We start from the raw sequence: 16461 nt of genomic DNA, 5'->3' as shown, positions 1-16461 counted from the left end.
GAGCAGCTTTGTTCCCCGGGGAGGGGGGGGGGGGATAGGTTGGGGGGGGGGGGGCGGTTTGGGGTAGGGAGGGAGGACAAGGGGGTGAATGGTCTCTCAGAGCACCCCCATATTTGCATGGATGGGACGGATTCATGTCGTTCCAACAGGATGTTTATTTTTCAAGGTTCCCAGTCACGGGTTTGGGAGTGGGGGGGGGGGGGTATGAGGGGGGTTCAGTCCGTCAGTTCTGCTATCCAGACCAGGGCCAAACGCTCCATTCAAAACACTTCAAAGCCTGTTTTGATGCAGGCTGAGTGGTCTTCGCTCGGCAACATAAATTATCTTAAGCAGTGTTTGCGCCCTTTGCAGTTTGGAGATTTTTTGGAGATGATCTCTCTTGGGCGCCACCTACAGTTAAATGGTGTGCAAAGCAATTATATATATTGAGCAAACATTACTTCATAGTTTATTAAATTTCCCCACCTGCTCTGGAAAGGTTCCTTTGGTCTAAACGGAGGTGTGTAGCTTAAAATAGACCTCTTCAGAGACAACGCCCCCAGTTTAGACCAACGCATCGCGCACTTCCGCTGGTGCGAGTTTATATTTATCTTCAAAAAGCAGAGTTGAAGAACGCGGCCCCCGTTCTCTTTTGAAGAGAGATCAGCGGGGTGAAAGCAGAACTAGAAATACAGCAGCCCCCGCTGGAGGGGAGTGCGGGGGGGCGGGGGTGCGGGGGGGGTGGGGGGGGGGGGGTGTGAAGCTCCGTTACCTCGGTGATGGGAGATTTCGGGTTGACGTTCCGTGCGGCAGCGATCTCCTGCAGCTGGTTGACCAGCTCGGTGATTGACAGGCGCTCCTCTGGGTTGACCTTCAGCATGGACCCTGAGAAGGGCAAACGGAGCGCACGGGTCAGCAAACCGCAACTGCACCCCAAATTTCGTCGCCAAGGATACAGAGAAAGACCAATGGCTCAGGCACAACACCCAAACAGGAGCAGAAGCACACCCCAAAATTCACCCCCCCACAGACTGAATCACGGGACCCCAACACTGGTCCTGGAGGCCCCCTGGCTCTGCTGGGCTGTGTTTACACCTTAACCAGGTGCGCTGAGTCACCTGTGAAATCAGCTGCTTTAATCACCTAATATCGGTTCAGGATGAAAACCAGCTGACCCTGCTGCTCTCCAGGACCAGGGTCTAGAATCCCTGCATTAAATCAGCAACATCATCTGAGCACTAACAACATCTCACCATACCAGCTTTAACACTGCTACTGACACTGTGACCTTTAACCCCACACACTGACACTGTGACCTTTAACCCCACACACTGACACTGAGACCTTTAACCCCACACACTGACACTGTGACCTTTAACCCCACACACTGACACAGAACTTTAACCCCACACACTGACACTGTGACCTTTAACCCCACACACTGACACTGTGACCTTTAACCCCACACACTGACACTGAGACCTTTAACCCCACAGACTGACACTGTGACCTTTAACCCCACAGACTGACACTGTGACCTTTAACCCCACAGATTGACACTGTGACCTTTAACCCCACAGATTGACACTGTGACCTTTAACCCCACAGACTGACACTGTGACCTTTAACCCCACAGATTGACACTGTGACCTTTAACCCCACAGACTGACACTGTGACCTTTAACCCCACACACTGACACTGTGACCTTTAACCCCACAGACTGAGACATGCGGGAGGTACGGGAGGCGAGAGGACTCACGGATGAGGTCGTGAAAGACGGTGTACTTGCTGTCGTTCTGTGGGATGACATACTTCCCGTTAACGATCTGCAGCTTGGCTCCGTCCTCAAACGGGTGCTGCTTAAAGCACAGCAGGAACAGGATACAGCCCAGGGCCTGGACAGACAGAACCACAGACAGAGACAGACAGACAAAGGGACAATCAACACCCACACGTACAACACAGTCACAGATTCTATAGACACACCAGAAACTGCGTTCCTTCAACCCTCCGTGCTTCTCATCTACAGGAGGTTCCAGTGCAATATTAGAGTACAGAACTGTAACAGAATGTAAGAGTGCTTATGATGTCATAGAAGGGTACAGCACAGAACATATTCAAAATGTAAGAATGTTTATGATGTCATAGAAGGGCGCAGCACTTCACTGATCTTTACTCACCCAGATGTCCTGCTTCTCGTTGATGGGGAAGTTGGAGTACAGATCTATCATCTCAGGAGTCCTGTAGGCTGGGGTAGTGTTCCTAGTTATCTGTGAGAGGAGAGAAGAGGGGAGGAGACACGAGGGGGAAGAGAGGAGAGGAGAAGAGGAGGAAGAGAGGAGAGGAGAAGGGAAAGAGGAGAGAGGAGAGACAATGTTGCAGGAATTAAGTCATGCTTTAAACTACACATCCTTAAACCCACATGCACAGTGTACATAGACCCTGTTCTCTACACAAGACGCTGCCTTCAAATCACAATCATGTACAAACCATGTAAGTATAACCACACCTACTAACAAACGATCCAACGCAGTGATACTAATCTCATACGACACCTTCAACAGCCCACATTAAGGACGCTGTGTCAGGTTGGGTAGGGCACGTCAGATCGGGTTAGAAGGAACAAGATCACAACTCAAAGGCAGGCATTAAATCTGCGCTATGGAAGAGCGGTTTAACAAACATCATCTCTTCAGTGGAGATGTTCAGGGGACAGAGCTAGACCAGTTATGTGGAGAACAGAGATATAAAGCAGAGAGGACTGCACAACAAACATACATGGGAATTAGACAGGCATATTAAGCACTGACCGAAATATTAAATTTCACAAAGACGCTCATTTATGCACGAGCTTTAACCCGGAGACTGACAAAGGACAAGCCTGACATGGTGTTAGATACTATCTACGCGACACCAAGATGGGCTGGATGGTCTGTTCTTTTCATTTAACTTTTAATGTTTTTCATTTGTCATAAACAACACTTGACTCCCCTGAAATATGTACGTGAACAGGACCTGAATACAACCAGGTTAGACACTGGCATGCTGGATTTCTGCATCGAATCCTCCAGATAATTACGGACCAGGACCTGGTTATCCAAGGCAACATCCTCCTCTAACGAATTGCCAAGTGGTAATTGGCTTGAGCTGGACGATCAGAAGCCGAGCAGCAGGTTCAGATTCGATTAGCAGTCACCGGCGCAGGAAGCAACCGTCCTAAATAACTCGATTAACGTCCCGACGTACTGAGCGTGCTCAGACGCCAGCTGCAGCGCTGGCGACATCAACCAGCCAGCCAATCCAGGGACAGACTAGGTCAACGGCAGTGTTTGAATAGCGCACAGACAGGCGGAGTTCAACTGCTGTACGTTCCCATTCAGGCACTGAGGAAATGATCTCATCCAAAGGCTGACACCATTACAGAAAGACCAATTACACAGCTGGATATTTACAGGGAAAAATCCAGGTTAGGTGCTTTGCTCAAGAGTCCAATGGCAGTGCCCAAACCTGGGAATCAAACTTGCAACCTCCCCAAACTTTCCTGAACTGGGCTTGTAAATAAGAGGTTGCAGGTTTGATTCCCAAATAAATGCACTGCAGGTAAAGGCAGTAACGAATGCTATCTTTGTACGTCACTGAATGGTTAAATGTTGAGGTCGATGCTGAGCGCCGAGGGCAGAAGGGAAAGGCGCACTCACCTCGTCCTCCACCAGGGAGCGCTTCTGAGCAGACCAACTGTAGTCCGGGTAGTGTGCTATCGTGGTAGAGCTGCCAAAGTCACACAGCTTGATGGTGCCCTGGTGGCTGATCAGCAGGTTCTCAATCTGGAATAAAACATGCCAGCCAGTGAGGACAGACCTGGGTCAGACCCAGGCCAGGCCTGGGTCAAATTAATACTATAACCCTTCAGACAGTGAAATTCCTGGAGGCCTCTGAGAATTTTAAAAAGAAAAATTGACCTTCAACCCAGGAGTGTTTTAAAATCTGAGTTCAGTATAATTGAGACACACCTCTGACTAGGGCCTGACCCGAGCCTGACCCAGGCCTGGACCCGAGGCTCACCCAGGCCTGACGCAGGCCCTGACCTGAGTTTGTCATGTGTATGCAGCAGCAGAATTTCACATCTCTGTTCTCGTGCCCTAGAGTGTTCAGACGTCTCGTTCTGCTCAGTCACACAGCGTTAATGTCCGTGTGAGATTGGGGGGGGGGAGGGGAGCGTGAATAAGGCTGCCGGGCAGTGTTAGCGATCATAAGAGCAGCCCGGCTCGTTAGCGATCATAAGAGCAGCCCGGCTCGTTCCTCTGCATTATTTCGCTTTATCTCTCCATTTCTGGATCGCCGTGACGACCCCATAGCTGGAGGACCCAACACCCCCCCCCCCCCAAACATTTCAGAGTCTGAATGACAGGAAACAGGAAGAGGAAGCACCCGGGGGCCGCAGACCAGCCTGACCACATCAGCGTTTCTCTCCACACGCTCACTCACTCGCTCTCTCTTTTCTCACTCTCTTTTCTCTCTCCCTTTCTCTCTCTAGCAGAAGAGCAGGAAGCCATTTAAAACGGGACATACAGCTACAGAGAGCAGACCATCACACCAGTCATGCAGTGTGTTACTAAAATACAACATTACGCTCATCAATTATAGAACATAGTCATAACGGGTGTTAAATTATACAAGAATCGTGTTGACAATACTTTTAAATATTTAACAATGTAGATTAAAATTTAGATTTGCCTTGATCGGATCTCGGAACACTTTATTCTTAAAAGCACAAATATATTTCCATTTATAATGCATTACCTAGTGAAATTTCAAGTTATTGCAGCCATCAGGTGCACTTCCACCTGTGTCCTCTAGAGGGCAACCACACAGAGCCCAGATGAGGACAGGAGATGTCACTGAGCAGCACCAGAGCTACAAATCAATCTGACCAGGAACTGGGCCAAGGAATAAAGCATCACTCTCTCTCTCTGTCTGTCTGTCTCTGTGTGTCTCCGTCTCTGTGTCTCTCTCTTTCTCTCTTGAGTTCGTTCTCTCTCTCGCCAGAGGACAAAGGCCGTGCCGCAGTGCGTAACCATGCCGACGGCTCTGGCGTTACCTTGAGGTCCCGGTGGATGATGGGAGGCTTCTGCTTGTGCATGTGCTGCACAGCGCGGCAGGACTGGTAGAAGATCTTCAGCACCGTGTCACATGACACGGGTGCCTTCTGCTCCACCTTCCTAATGAAGTCAACCAGCTGACCTGAGGTGGGGGGGTAGAGAGAGGGGGGGGGGGGGGAGGTAGAGAGAGAGGTGGAAAAAGAGAGAGAAGGAGAGAGAAAGAAAAAGAGAGAAAAAGAGAGGGAAAAAGAGAAAGAGGGGGAGAGGAGGAGTGACAGGTAAGGAGAGAGGAAAAGAAAGAAAGGAAAAAAGAGATTGAAAGAAAAGATGAAGAGTTAGAATGAGAGGCTTATTTAACTGCTCCAGTATCCAAATTCCAGGCAGAGAAAGTGAAAAAATATCCAGCATTTGATTCAGGATGAGATGAGCCCAGGCAGCCAATCAGCAGGAGGGTGGAGGCGGGGCCTCACCTTTACAGAGCTCTGTGAGGATGAGGAACTCGGCCTGGCCCGTGTCCGACTCCTCCTTCCCGATGGAGGCCGCAGAGCAGAACTGCACCACGTTGGGGTGACCCGACAGCTTTTTCTGAGCGACAGCGTCAAGGACAGGCCTCAACACAGCGCGGCTGAACCTCCGCCTTTTTACCGCCCAGTACCGCGACGTCAGCCTCAACACAGAGAGTGAGAGAGTGAAACTCTCTCACTCTCTCGCACTCACTCTTTCATCATCTCACTCTCTCACACTCACTCTTTCATCATCTCACTCTCTCACACTCACTCTTTCACCATCTTACAAGTTAGTCTGCGGGACCCGGTTCTTTGCATTTTGATTGGTTCAGGTTTTTGCAAGCATTATGTCATGGTTCAGTGGCTTCGATGGTCTTCCTGCACTTCCTTCCTCACTTCGCTGGGTCTGCCTTTTTGAAAAATTGTGTTATGTTTAACGTGAGGTGCTGAGGAACGTGTGACTCATGGTAGGTATGCAGGAGACAGCTGAACGAATAGTGGCCAATGAAGGGGCAGCCCCACATTTTTTAAAGGGCTAACATCCGCTCTCTTACAGAGCGAGAGTTTACAGGACACACAATCACACACTCAGCAGGCTGTCTGTGTGCAGTGGTCCGCTGGCTTATCTCCCCGTGTGGGGTTTGCTGGGTCAGCCGTAGTTTTTTAGCAAACACAAGCGCGCATAAATCTTCACTTCCACTGCTCACGAGAGAGAGGGAGAGCAAACCCCCGGGTGTCAGAGCTGAAAAGCAGCTCTGTTTGGACAGGATGAAGGCCAAACAACCCACAGCGCCCCCACCCCCTCACCCCTCACCCCCCACCCAGATCCCGCAATGCAAACCACAGCTGGGGCCCACTGGAGAGTCCGCACCGCCGTTTCCGTAGAGACCACGGGACGCTGAGTGAAAGAGCCGCGGTGCTCACAGAGCAGACTCGCACCCGAGGGGGCGGGGGCTAGAACACGGACTGCTTCAAGGCTCTAAAATTCCATAACACTGGGGTAACACTGCCATCCAGAGAAAACTGTGCAGCTTATACTTGGCTGTGCCCCACATAGGCATCAAACCCGCAGCCTCTGAGTCACAAGCAACAATTCCAGGCCCCGCCAGCTGATGCCAATTAACTCAGACTGAATAATTAATTCTGGATAATTAATTCTGGGCAGAACCATTTCTGCACGGGGTTGGGCCATCAGTAAATACAAAGGGACGGAATCTGTGAGTAACTCCCCAGGACCTGAACCCAGACCCTGAGCTGCATGATTGGACCTGGTTTTCTGTGCTGGTGTCCTGATTGGTTAAAAGGATACCATGAAGCAAACCTCCTGGATGATGGCCTTGTTCTTCTCCTCTTCATTGGACAGAAGCCTCTGCAAAGGCAACGGGTCAGGTGATGAGACATTGAGAAACGCATGCATGCACGCATGCGCACACACACACACACATATACAGAAGCCAACATAGACACACAGACATACACACACACACACACACACAAATGTGCACGGACGCATGCACGCACTCACAAAATAAATTTTTAAAAACGTAATTTTTATCAAACACTGCGTTAAGAATAATGTGACAGATTGTCAAAATCACTGTGATAATTAACCCAGCTAGGGTTGCCACGTCTCATAAAACCCCCCCAGTACTGCTTAGTTTGTGCATCAGACATTGAGGCAGTGGGGTGTAACGCCCAGACGGGTCGAAGTTCACCCAAAAAGCAAATCCACTGTTAAAATGTCCATTAGCACTGGATAAAGAAGGAGCTTCCCCAACCTGCAGGGCCTTCAGAGGCCGGTTAATGAATGACCACCTTCACAAAGGATCTTTCACAGTTGCTGACCAAGAGGAGCATCTCGACACAGTGAAGGAAACAGGTGATTAAATAATGATTCACATGCTCCGCATTCTGTTTAAATCAGCTGCAAGAAAACTACTAAAAACTAACCAACCCTTTCGCCCCCGTGCCCACCCCCCCCCCCATTTATCACCAGGCACGCAAGCTGTTATTAAGAACTCGGCACTAATTAAGACTGTAAACGATTATGAACAGAATTGTGCAGCAGTGTCCATCGCTGAGCTCAGACCAGGCTTCGGTCCGGAGGCGTCAGGCGCGCGGAAGCGTTCCACCGCTCTGCTCAAAGGTCCGTGTGAGAGAGGCACGGCCATTTCTTACAGACGCCTCCCAAAAGCTCACAACCCCCCAGGAGGCCCAGCTGAGGCAGCAGTCCCTCACAGTCAGGCGACACCGGAAAAGGAAACGTGTTTTTTTTTTTTTTCCTGGAGTACAAACACAGCATTTTCCCGCTAAACCATGAGCCGCGCTTTACCGCGTTTGCATATTCCCGGCGTGTGACTCAGTGTGACAGACAGAAACGATCGTGCTGGCGCATCTCCCCAGGTCCCAAAGCTAACTGTTTTTTTATTTATTTATTTATTTATTTATTTTAAGTTTACCCAATGAAGATCCACTCAGAGAGGGTGAGAACGATCATTTGTCACGTGACGCATTTTTTCCACGCTCAGTCGCGCGCAGGCGGCGCTGTGTGTGTGTGTTCACGGGCACGCTAACGGATCGTTACCTTCAGCGCGTACTCCTTACTGCTGCCGATGTCCTGCGCTTCATAGACAAACGCGAAGCCACCTGCGGTGAGAGAAGAGGAGAGAGACCGCACTTATCCGGGCTGCACACAACAACACAACACAGCTCAAACAGTTCTCACAAATACACTGGTTAAATAAATAAAAATATCCCAGGCCAAAAGCATTTGCATGCTATTCAAATGCAGGCATTTAGCAGATGCTCTTATCCAGGGCACAGCTCATACTCACTGAAGCAATTCAGGTTAAATTTCTGTTGCTGAAAGGATATGACTGCTGTGCCCCCACATAGGATTCAAACCTGCAACCCCTGAGTCACAGGTCCAGCTCTTTACCCATTATACCAACAATTCCAGCCGAGCACCTCACCCACTATACTTAACCATTAAACCAGCACCGTGCAGCTCAGCCAATAATTAATTCAGGGCACCAGTGTTTGTGCACGGGGTTGGGCCTTCACTGAAATATTTTGTGGTTTGTGTGTAGAAGGGACGGCCTCTGGTACATCTCCAGCTTTTCCAGGTAAAAGCCCAGGTGAGCACAAATGGGACACGGAATGTCTGTGCCAGGAGAGTCACCTTGTAAAAGACGGCCTCGCTGGGGCCGTAAATAATTTAGCGAAACGCAAAACCTTCAGACGTCCCAGAGAGAAAGAGACAGAAACAGGGAGCGGAGAGTGGCCACCGGACCTGGGTCACAGATGCCTTTAAAAATGCTTTCACTCTTTAATTGCTGGAAAAACCTGAAATCCCAAATCTCAGCAGATTCTGGTTTTCATGGAAACACGTCACTGACCAAAACAAACAATCATATGGAAAAGAAGAATTCTTTTCACATTACTGGTGAAAATATATTTTATGATTAAAATGTGTGACTGATTCCCATGAGCTTTTCTGGGCTCTAAAGGGTTAAGAGCGTTTCAGATTTGACGTTCAGCAGAAGAGTGACGTGCGCGCTGCAAAACATGTCTTTAGAAACGAGCGTCTCTCGGGCGTGAAGGACGGACCGACAGAAACCAGGGTGCGCTGGGACGTCCTCGGGGCGCGAGGGTGACGTGCTTCGCCCAGAGGCTCCGCCTGCTCCGCCCGCCGTTTCGACAGAAACTCCGCCGACGCAGCCTCACCTGCCCACGGGGCAGCGCTTCTCCCCGCTAACATCGGTATTTCGCTAACGTTGCTAACGTCACACTTTCACTTCAGTTCAAACAACTCAGCACAACGCAGAGACGCAGCCCAGCCCAGCAGCACACCACAGCACTTATTTAACACATAATTAATAAGAGCGTTAGCTTATCCTGCACGTTTATTATCAACAACCGACCGCCGAATCTTGTGTCAGGATGAATCGCTGAGCTGGATATTAGTCTCGCCACATTAAACAAACGATTCGTTCGTAGGAGAAGAGCCGGAGAAGACCGCACGGTGGGTCAGACAGCACTGAGGCATTACGAGATAATCACTTACTCAAAGCGACTTATAACACAGGAGAAGCATTTGGGGCATTCACCTATTTAATATGAGCAATTACGCCCGACCTGACAAACTACATTCCCACAAAGCGCTAATGCAAGTTAGCCAGGCTAACTACATTCCCACAGTGAGTAAAGATGTCACATCACTAAAGCCCTAATGCTAAATAGCCACGCTAACAAGATGCAAAATACGCATTCTGAATACCTACAGACTACACCCATAACAGGCCTTAAAGGAGAAACATAAAACCATAAAAATACCACAACCTGAGCTAGTACGTAAGTGCGAGCGCTATAGGGTGGGGTTGGGAGGGGAACCAACAGGCTAGAAATAGCTGTACAAAATAATTATTGTACCTTACTGAACCTGTGTTTAGCAGTTGTCTATGACCATGAAATGCACTTTTGTACGTCGCTTTGGATAAAAGCGTCTGCCAAATAAATGTAATGTAATGTAAGAGGCGGAGGAGGTGGGACTGCCTGTCTGTCTCAAAATGGCCACCGACTCTGCTGTCCTGACCGCCGCGGTCAAAGCCAAAGGCTTCTCCTCAGAGGCCTGGCCTGGGACGGCGTCGCCATGGCAACCGGGGACTCGAGCACAGGACGGAATGAAAGGGCCCTTCAGGTCTCACGTTTCGGGGCCGCAAGCAGACACCCTGGCACAGGCTCAGCGACTGGGCAGAGCAAAAACTCACAGGGCCACAGGCGTCTCCCCTAAAAACGATCTGCGTGTGTGTGTGCATGTGTGCGTGCCTGTGTGTGTGTGTGTCAGTGTGTGTGTGTGTGTGCATGTGTGCGTGCCTGTGTGTGTGTGTGAGAGAGTGAGTGTGTGTGTCTGTGCGTGAGAGAGTGAGTGTGTGTGTGTGTCTGTGTGTGTGAGAGAGTGAGTGTGTGTCTGTGTGTGTGAGAGAGTGAGTGTGTGTGTGTGTCCATTTTAACGCACCTGCCTGCCACACGAAAAACAATCTTAAAGCCTGAAGTCGACGCTCTCTGCAGGTGCGGGTCACCCAGAAAGGGGAGGACAGGCGCAGGGGGACTGCCGAATCGGCACGCTGTGAGAATGCAGCGGGACCGGGCCGACCGGAGGCGGGTTTCACCGCAGCGTTCCGCGAGCGCACAGCATCACATACGAACACGCTGACCGACCGACCGACCGTCAGGAGACGTTCCCGATCCAGCGCGGGCCTTCGTATCGGACCACAGCGCGCCGCTCACCCGCTCCACAGCGGTTAGCGCGCGAGCAGCGGCGCCGGCTTTTAGAGAGGAAGCCGGCCATGTTCACACGGGAGGCTCAGCCCTCCATTTTGTGAAAGAAAAACACACACACACACACGCACGCGCGCGCTGGCGGCGCCTCCGGCTCGACGGCACCTGAACACGACCCCGCGGAATGTTCTGGATGCTTGGCCTCGTAACGCGCGCCGTGTTGGTCTTCGGCCATTTCCTCAAACTTCTGTTCCTCTGCGGTCTCTTTTTATCGCGCGTTAGTCACCTCTGCAGGGGTTGGTCGGAGCCAAAAGTTTAACTTTCATTCGCAGAGTCCTGGGAGCACAGACCGCAGCTCCGGCGCACTGCTGCTGAAAGACATGTGTTCCTGGTTAAAGTTTCTGCTGATGCATTGTGGGTGAGAATCTGCAGGCTACTTCTGCTTGTGTAATGTTGAGGGGAGGGGGTTCTCCCAGGATGGCTGACACCACTAAAATTGCTTCCCCTACTGAGCGGCTTCAACATCGTGATCATTGTGGAGGAGGCCAGGGGGGCTGCCAGTTTACATCCTGGTCACAAAGCTCACACGGTTGGCTATACCACCAGGAATATCATAGGCACCAAACGCAATGGCATTTAAGCACAAGGTTTCAGAAGCTTGCAGACATGCACCAGGTCCTTCCACACTCACGTCATTAGATTCTGTGGGGGGCTCGTGGCTCAAAGTCTACAAGAGGTGAACTACCGGCAATCTTTCTCGTGTATTCGGATGTTATGTTTCTTAAGAACTCACACTATTTCAGCGCTTCCTGTGTTTCTCAAGAGAGGATCATGAACTGGATACAGCAGTTCATAATCTACCTTTTTTTAAGCACTGAAAACATTATTAAGATTTCGACTGATGTCCTCACACACTGACTGACCCCCCACCCCACCCCCATCCCCAAACAAACAGCTTCAGGTTTGAGTGTCCGGTTTTCCCTCTGTACGTTCTATGGCTTTGGGCTGCAGTGCTTTCCCTGAAGTCTGCAAGCTGAGTGTGGGCATGAGTTAATGTTTCTCAAGGACCTACAAATAACCACAAAAACTTCACTTCACCAGGGGGCAAAATGTCAAAGATCTAGTCAAAACTCAAAGCTGGAGTGAAGAGTAATGGTGAAACGTGGCCTTTGTGAGAAAAAGAAGCTCAATAAAATCCACCATTTGTTCCTGTTGCAGTTTGACTTTCCAGTGAATTAGAAAAATAAAGCAGAAAAAGGCACTTCCTGCTTCCAAATTAACAACTGAGCCATTCGGTGAAACGTCATTTATTCAATAGTGCAAGATTCCTCAATCAGTTTTAAACTTCCATATGATACATGACCCAACACCATGAACAATCTGGTTTTATCTGATGTCTAATAGAAAAAGTTATTGTAATACCAGTGCTGTGCCCATCACGTGCTGGTAGACATGTTTCTGAATGGATAACATGAGGCAAGCCTTGTCCAATTCTGGGAAATGATCCCATACGACAGGTACCACCTAGTGCAATGAGTGGTTGAATAGCAGCCCAAAAAAAAACGAACTGAAACAAGTTCCTTTCTGCTCAGTGACTCCAGTGAATGAATTCGCCATTAATTTAGGTGAGAAGCAGCTGCTCCTGGAGGGTTCCCTGACTGCACCCAGCCTCAGCGGCTCAGGAGTGAAGACACAGAGCACTGTCCTATGGGTAATGAAGTTCCATTAAATCTACTGCATCTAGAAACCCCACTGGAAAAATGAATTCTGGAGACGCACTAGACTCCACAGGGCCGTCACAGTACCAAACATAACCATCTTAAATGTCTCACACTCAGACGGGTGATAAAAGATCTTCATCAGTCAGGCCCAAGATCATTTGTATCTTGTTGCAAGATAAAAAATTTTGCAACAAGATTTCTAAAAAAAAAAAAAAAAACAAAACAAGATAAGGACACGAATAGACGAACATTCATCATGTGATGGCACGTACTATGCAACTCAGAGCAAAGCGTGCCATGAATACTGTACAGCTTCCACAGAGAAGACTCGACCTCTTGGCTTTGCGGACCATGTTCTCTGACCTTAGATCGAGCAGGAAAAACGCGTACGATACACAACTGCAGAAAACCACGGGAAATAAACTCGCTCAAACACGTCATTCAGCAGTACAGCCAGCGAAAGGGATCCCATTCATTTTATGCCAAAACTGTCTACTCAATGACCCCCCCCCCCCTTCACCCCACCCCAGATCAGAGCAAAAAAGCTGACCAGATCTGGCTGGTTTCAGACAGGTCGGTGGAGCTCCATTCATGTCCCGTCCCAAAAGGGTTCGGTTACAGCTGCACATCCAACAAAACCGTTTCCCCCAGTCCCAAGGGTAGCGCTGCTTTACAGACTTATGAAAGACCCTGACGAACAGAAGCCGCTCGGGCCTTAAAGGAATTTTCTAGGAAAAAAAAACGCCCAGTTCAGTGTGCATGTGGAGAACAGAGCGAGCACAGACAGAGCAAACAGACCAGGTCAGAACAGAGTAAAAAAAAAAAACCCAAACATATTACAGCACTATTCTCAACATGTGGAAAGTTCACAGCCACGAAAAACAGAAACTCATGACACATGTGCAGACCTTTGTTTTTGTGCATATCCCAGGTAAATTTAAATTGAAATTGTAAATGTAAATTTTATGTGCAATCCTGTTCATGTGATTTAGCATAAGGAAACAGCCATGAACAAATCCTCAAATGTGATCGTACACGTTTTGTGAATGAGGCCCAATGCTATGACATGGGACTTCAAAGTTAAAAAGACTGATGTCTCAAAACTTCTCTACCACGTTTTGATGGAACCTTAGAATTCAAAGCTCTCTCTGTTTGTCTGTGATACTCCAACCTTGTAACTGGCCTCGAATGTGGATTATGGGGGTGCACCAGAAAACTAGACCATGTCACCACACCAAATATGAACCAAACAAGCATTTTACATTTTACGCACTGAAACCAACTATAAAATATCTCCAGTATTCAGACAAGGAGTTACTGTGTAGGCCCAGGATTATTTGTAACTTTGTGTGCTTTACCGACATCTATGCACTCTACACATTTAAACATTTTCCTGTATAATTAGAGCTAAATAAATTAAACCAGTGGAGCGCACAATTAAATGGTAACATCTAACTTCAAATCACAGTGTGTGAGTAAACAGTATGATGCTACCGTCAAAACTGTGTCTGGGAGCTATTATGCGCCCGAGATGACATCCCAACAAACCGCCCGATTGAGTGACAGTCGGTGACTTGTCCCAATGTATGACTTGCAAACATGTTGGTGGAAGTGTCTTATCAGTTTGATTAGAGTCACTGCTCCGCTAAGCGGTGACAGACACCGAGCCGGACCATCCAGCCATCCCCGTGAGCTTTCCTTCCTCCCATATATAACAGCCAACACTGGCAACCAACTTTCCTACGACAGTTTGCTTCGTCACTCTGAATTCAAGTTTTCGCGTGCTCGTAAAACTTCCAATCACCAACTATAATACACACAATAGTTGTCCCTTTGTAAACAGCATTTAATGGGCTGGCTATGGAAATACTAATGATACCATTAGCATTTGCTAATGGTATCATTAGTAACATTTGCATTTGCACTAACGTTTGCGAAGAAGACCAAAAGATTCACGCTGGGGAAATATAAATTGATGTTTAGCCAAAATTGTAAAAAGCTATAAAAAGACAATTTTTAAAATGTCGGTAAACAGTCTATTTGATAAGGCTAGCTATATCTGTGTTTCAACAACAGGGTAGCTAGCTATCCCGTGACAGACTGGTAACAGGCCGCTCCAATTCACATTCACCACCGCACCTGTACGTCCATTCAGCCTACTCTCAAAACCACATTCATCGGATATTTGCAGTATATCTCCAGTCGGGCTATCGTTTCAATAACACAGGCGTAATAGTCATTTTCAGATCACATGAACCTAACGTTACCTGGCTAAACTACGTCCTGCACCTAGCTAGGTTCCTCGCTAGTTAGCCAACTCGCTAGAAAACTGCAAGTAATACGAGCTAAAATAATTTGCCATTATACCGTGAAACACAAACAACTATGAATTTGATAAAGCGTCCTTGTGGTTTCCGCTTTACTGTACCCCTTTAATTCACACGTTTGCAGCCAGCTATGTTGCCGGTGACATGACTGCGAGCAGGCTAAAACTACATATTTAAGAAAACCTCATCGGGCCACCCATCCTGTGCGAGCTGTCTTGCGCTGCATACCTGCCCACGTACACTCAAGTCCGCGCTAGCTGACAATGTTCGTTCCAGTAGCAAGCCAACAAAACATAGCTAACGGCTTGAAACAAGCGAGTTAAATCCGTATCCTTACCTTCTGCAATAACTCGCTTGATTCTAAGTTTCATGTCTCCAAGTTCCACAGTTTGTCCTACGAAATCATTTTGATCCCGGCTGGCGGCTCCAGCGGAGCCTGGCCCTGCCAGGAAATCAAGTGCTGACTGGAAGAGGGACATTTTGTCCGGCGTCCCCCACTGGGAGACCGCGCGACTCTATCCTTTGGAATTCCAGATACACAAGGGGTAGGGAAAACGCGTTTAAAATTAATTATTGTGACGGTTGGTTTGCTAATGTGTGATTGTAAATGGTAAAATCTATTTCTCGATTCCCTTCTCGGCACAAACACTCTCTTCTTCTTGGTCTAGGACGGCCATCATATCCACTGCACTTCCGCACAGTCGTGACGTCACTGTTATGTCATCGACAGTTTCTACTTCTGAGCCGAAAAGAAAGGAAAACTTCAACGTCGCCTCTCAGCTACCGCTTACTTGCACATGCAATATAGCTAATTTGAACCATAGTAAAGTCGCTTTTTAAACAAATATGCGTTTTTTCAAGCCTCGTAATTCCTATAAGCAGAAGCTTTTGACACACAACCTATAATTACACGTACAAAAAACTTACAGAGGTTTCCTCCAGACATATTTCTAAAGAGCCTATTGCGCCAACGGAATTAATATCAGTATTTAATGTACACAATCCTGCAAGCGTTGCACCAAGAGAATGTTTCTCGGTCAATTGTTAATGAATTTTGTCGTGTTAACCAAACATTAAGTGCAATGATTGCCCTAATCATAAATTTGTATTTTCCCCCTTGTGTTGCATTGTGCCTTCAAGTTTTGAGAAGAGGCTCTCCCCCAAACCGTGAGCTAGAAATTCCCTGCTAGAACAGGAGCTGATAATCTGCTGCAAAACAATCGAGCCGGTTTGAACATTATACCGTTACACCACTGATTTAAACAGCTGTAAAATAACTCTGGGTGTTATTTTTCTTAATTTGAGGGTTAAATAACATATAGCCTGGTTCCTACTGTAATCCTCCAGAAGGGGGCAGTAATGACCAAGACATTTTCATGCATTGACACAGGTGGATGAAGAACACGTGTTTCTATGGTTGCCTGGCTGTCGTGCTTGTATTTATTACACGTTGTTACACAACATTGAATGGACTTGCTTTACCTGTCTCTCATCTCCCTAAAATTCTCGCGAAGTTTACCCAAAAATTCATCCTACAGTAGTCATAGC

General features: G+C 48.2%; 1 protein-coding gene across 1 annotated transcript in view; it reads right to left on the bottom strand.

The window, feature by feature from the left end:
• The window catches only part of gak (cyclin G associated kinase), a 25993-nt gene extending 10364 nt beyond the window's left edge, over positions 1–15629 (bottom strand). Inside the window, exons 1-9 of the mRNA XM_035379268.1 lie at positions 15251–15629; positions 8170–8231; positions 6895–6954; positions 5550–5664; positions 5079–5221; positions 3679–3804; positions 2161–2250; positions 1740–1875; positions 731–864 (exon numbers count right to left, since the gene is read on the bottom strand). Coding sequence (XP_035235159.1) covers positions 731–864; positions 1740–1875; positions 2161–2250; positions 3679–3804; positions 5079–5221; positions 5550–5664; positions 6895–6954; positions 8170–8231; positions 15251–15392 — 1008 coding nt within the window. The 5' untranslated portion in view covers positions 15393–15629. The remainder of the gene's footprint in view (positions 1–730; positions 865–1739; positions 1876–2160; positions 2251–3678; positions 3805–5078; positions 5222–5549; positions 5665–6894; positions 6955–8169; positions 8232–15250) is intronic.
• Between the last annotated feature and the right edge of the window lie 832 nt (positions 15630–16461).

Source organism: Anguilla anguilla, chromosome 10 (genome assembly GCF_013347855.1).
Source record: "Anguilla anguilla isolate fAngAng1 chromosome 10, fAngAng1.pri, whole genome shotgun sequence".
Classification (NCBI taxonomy): Eukaryota; Metazoa; Chordata; class Actinopteri; order Anguilliformes; family Anguillidae; genus Anguilla; species Anguilla anguilla.
The sequence above is the reverse complement of the archived record's forward strand: the minus strand, read 5'-3'. Positions and strand labels throughout refer to the sequence as shown.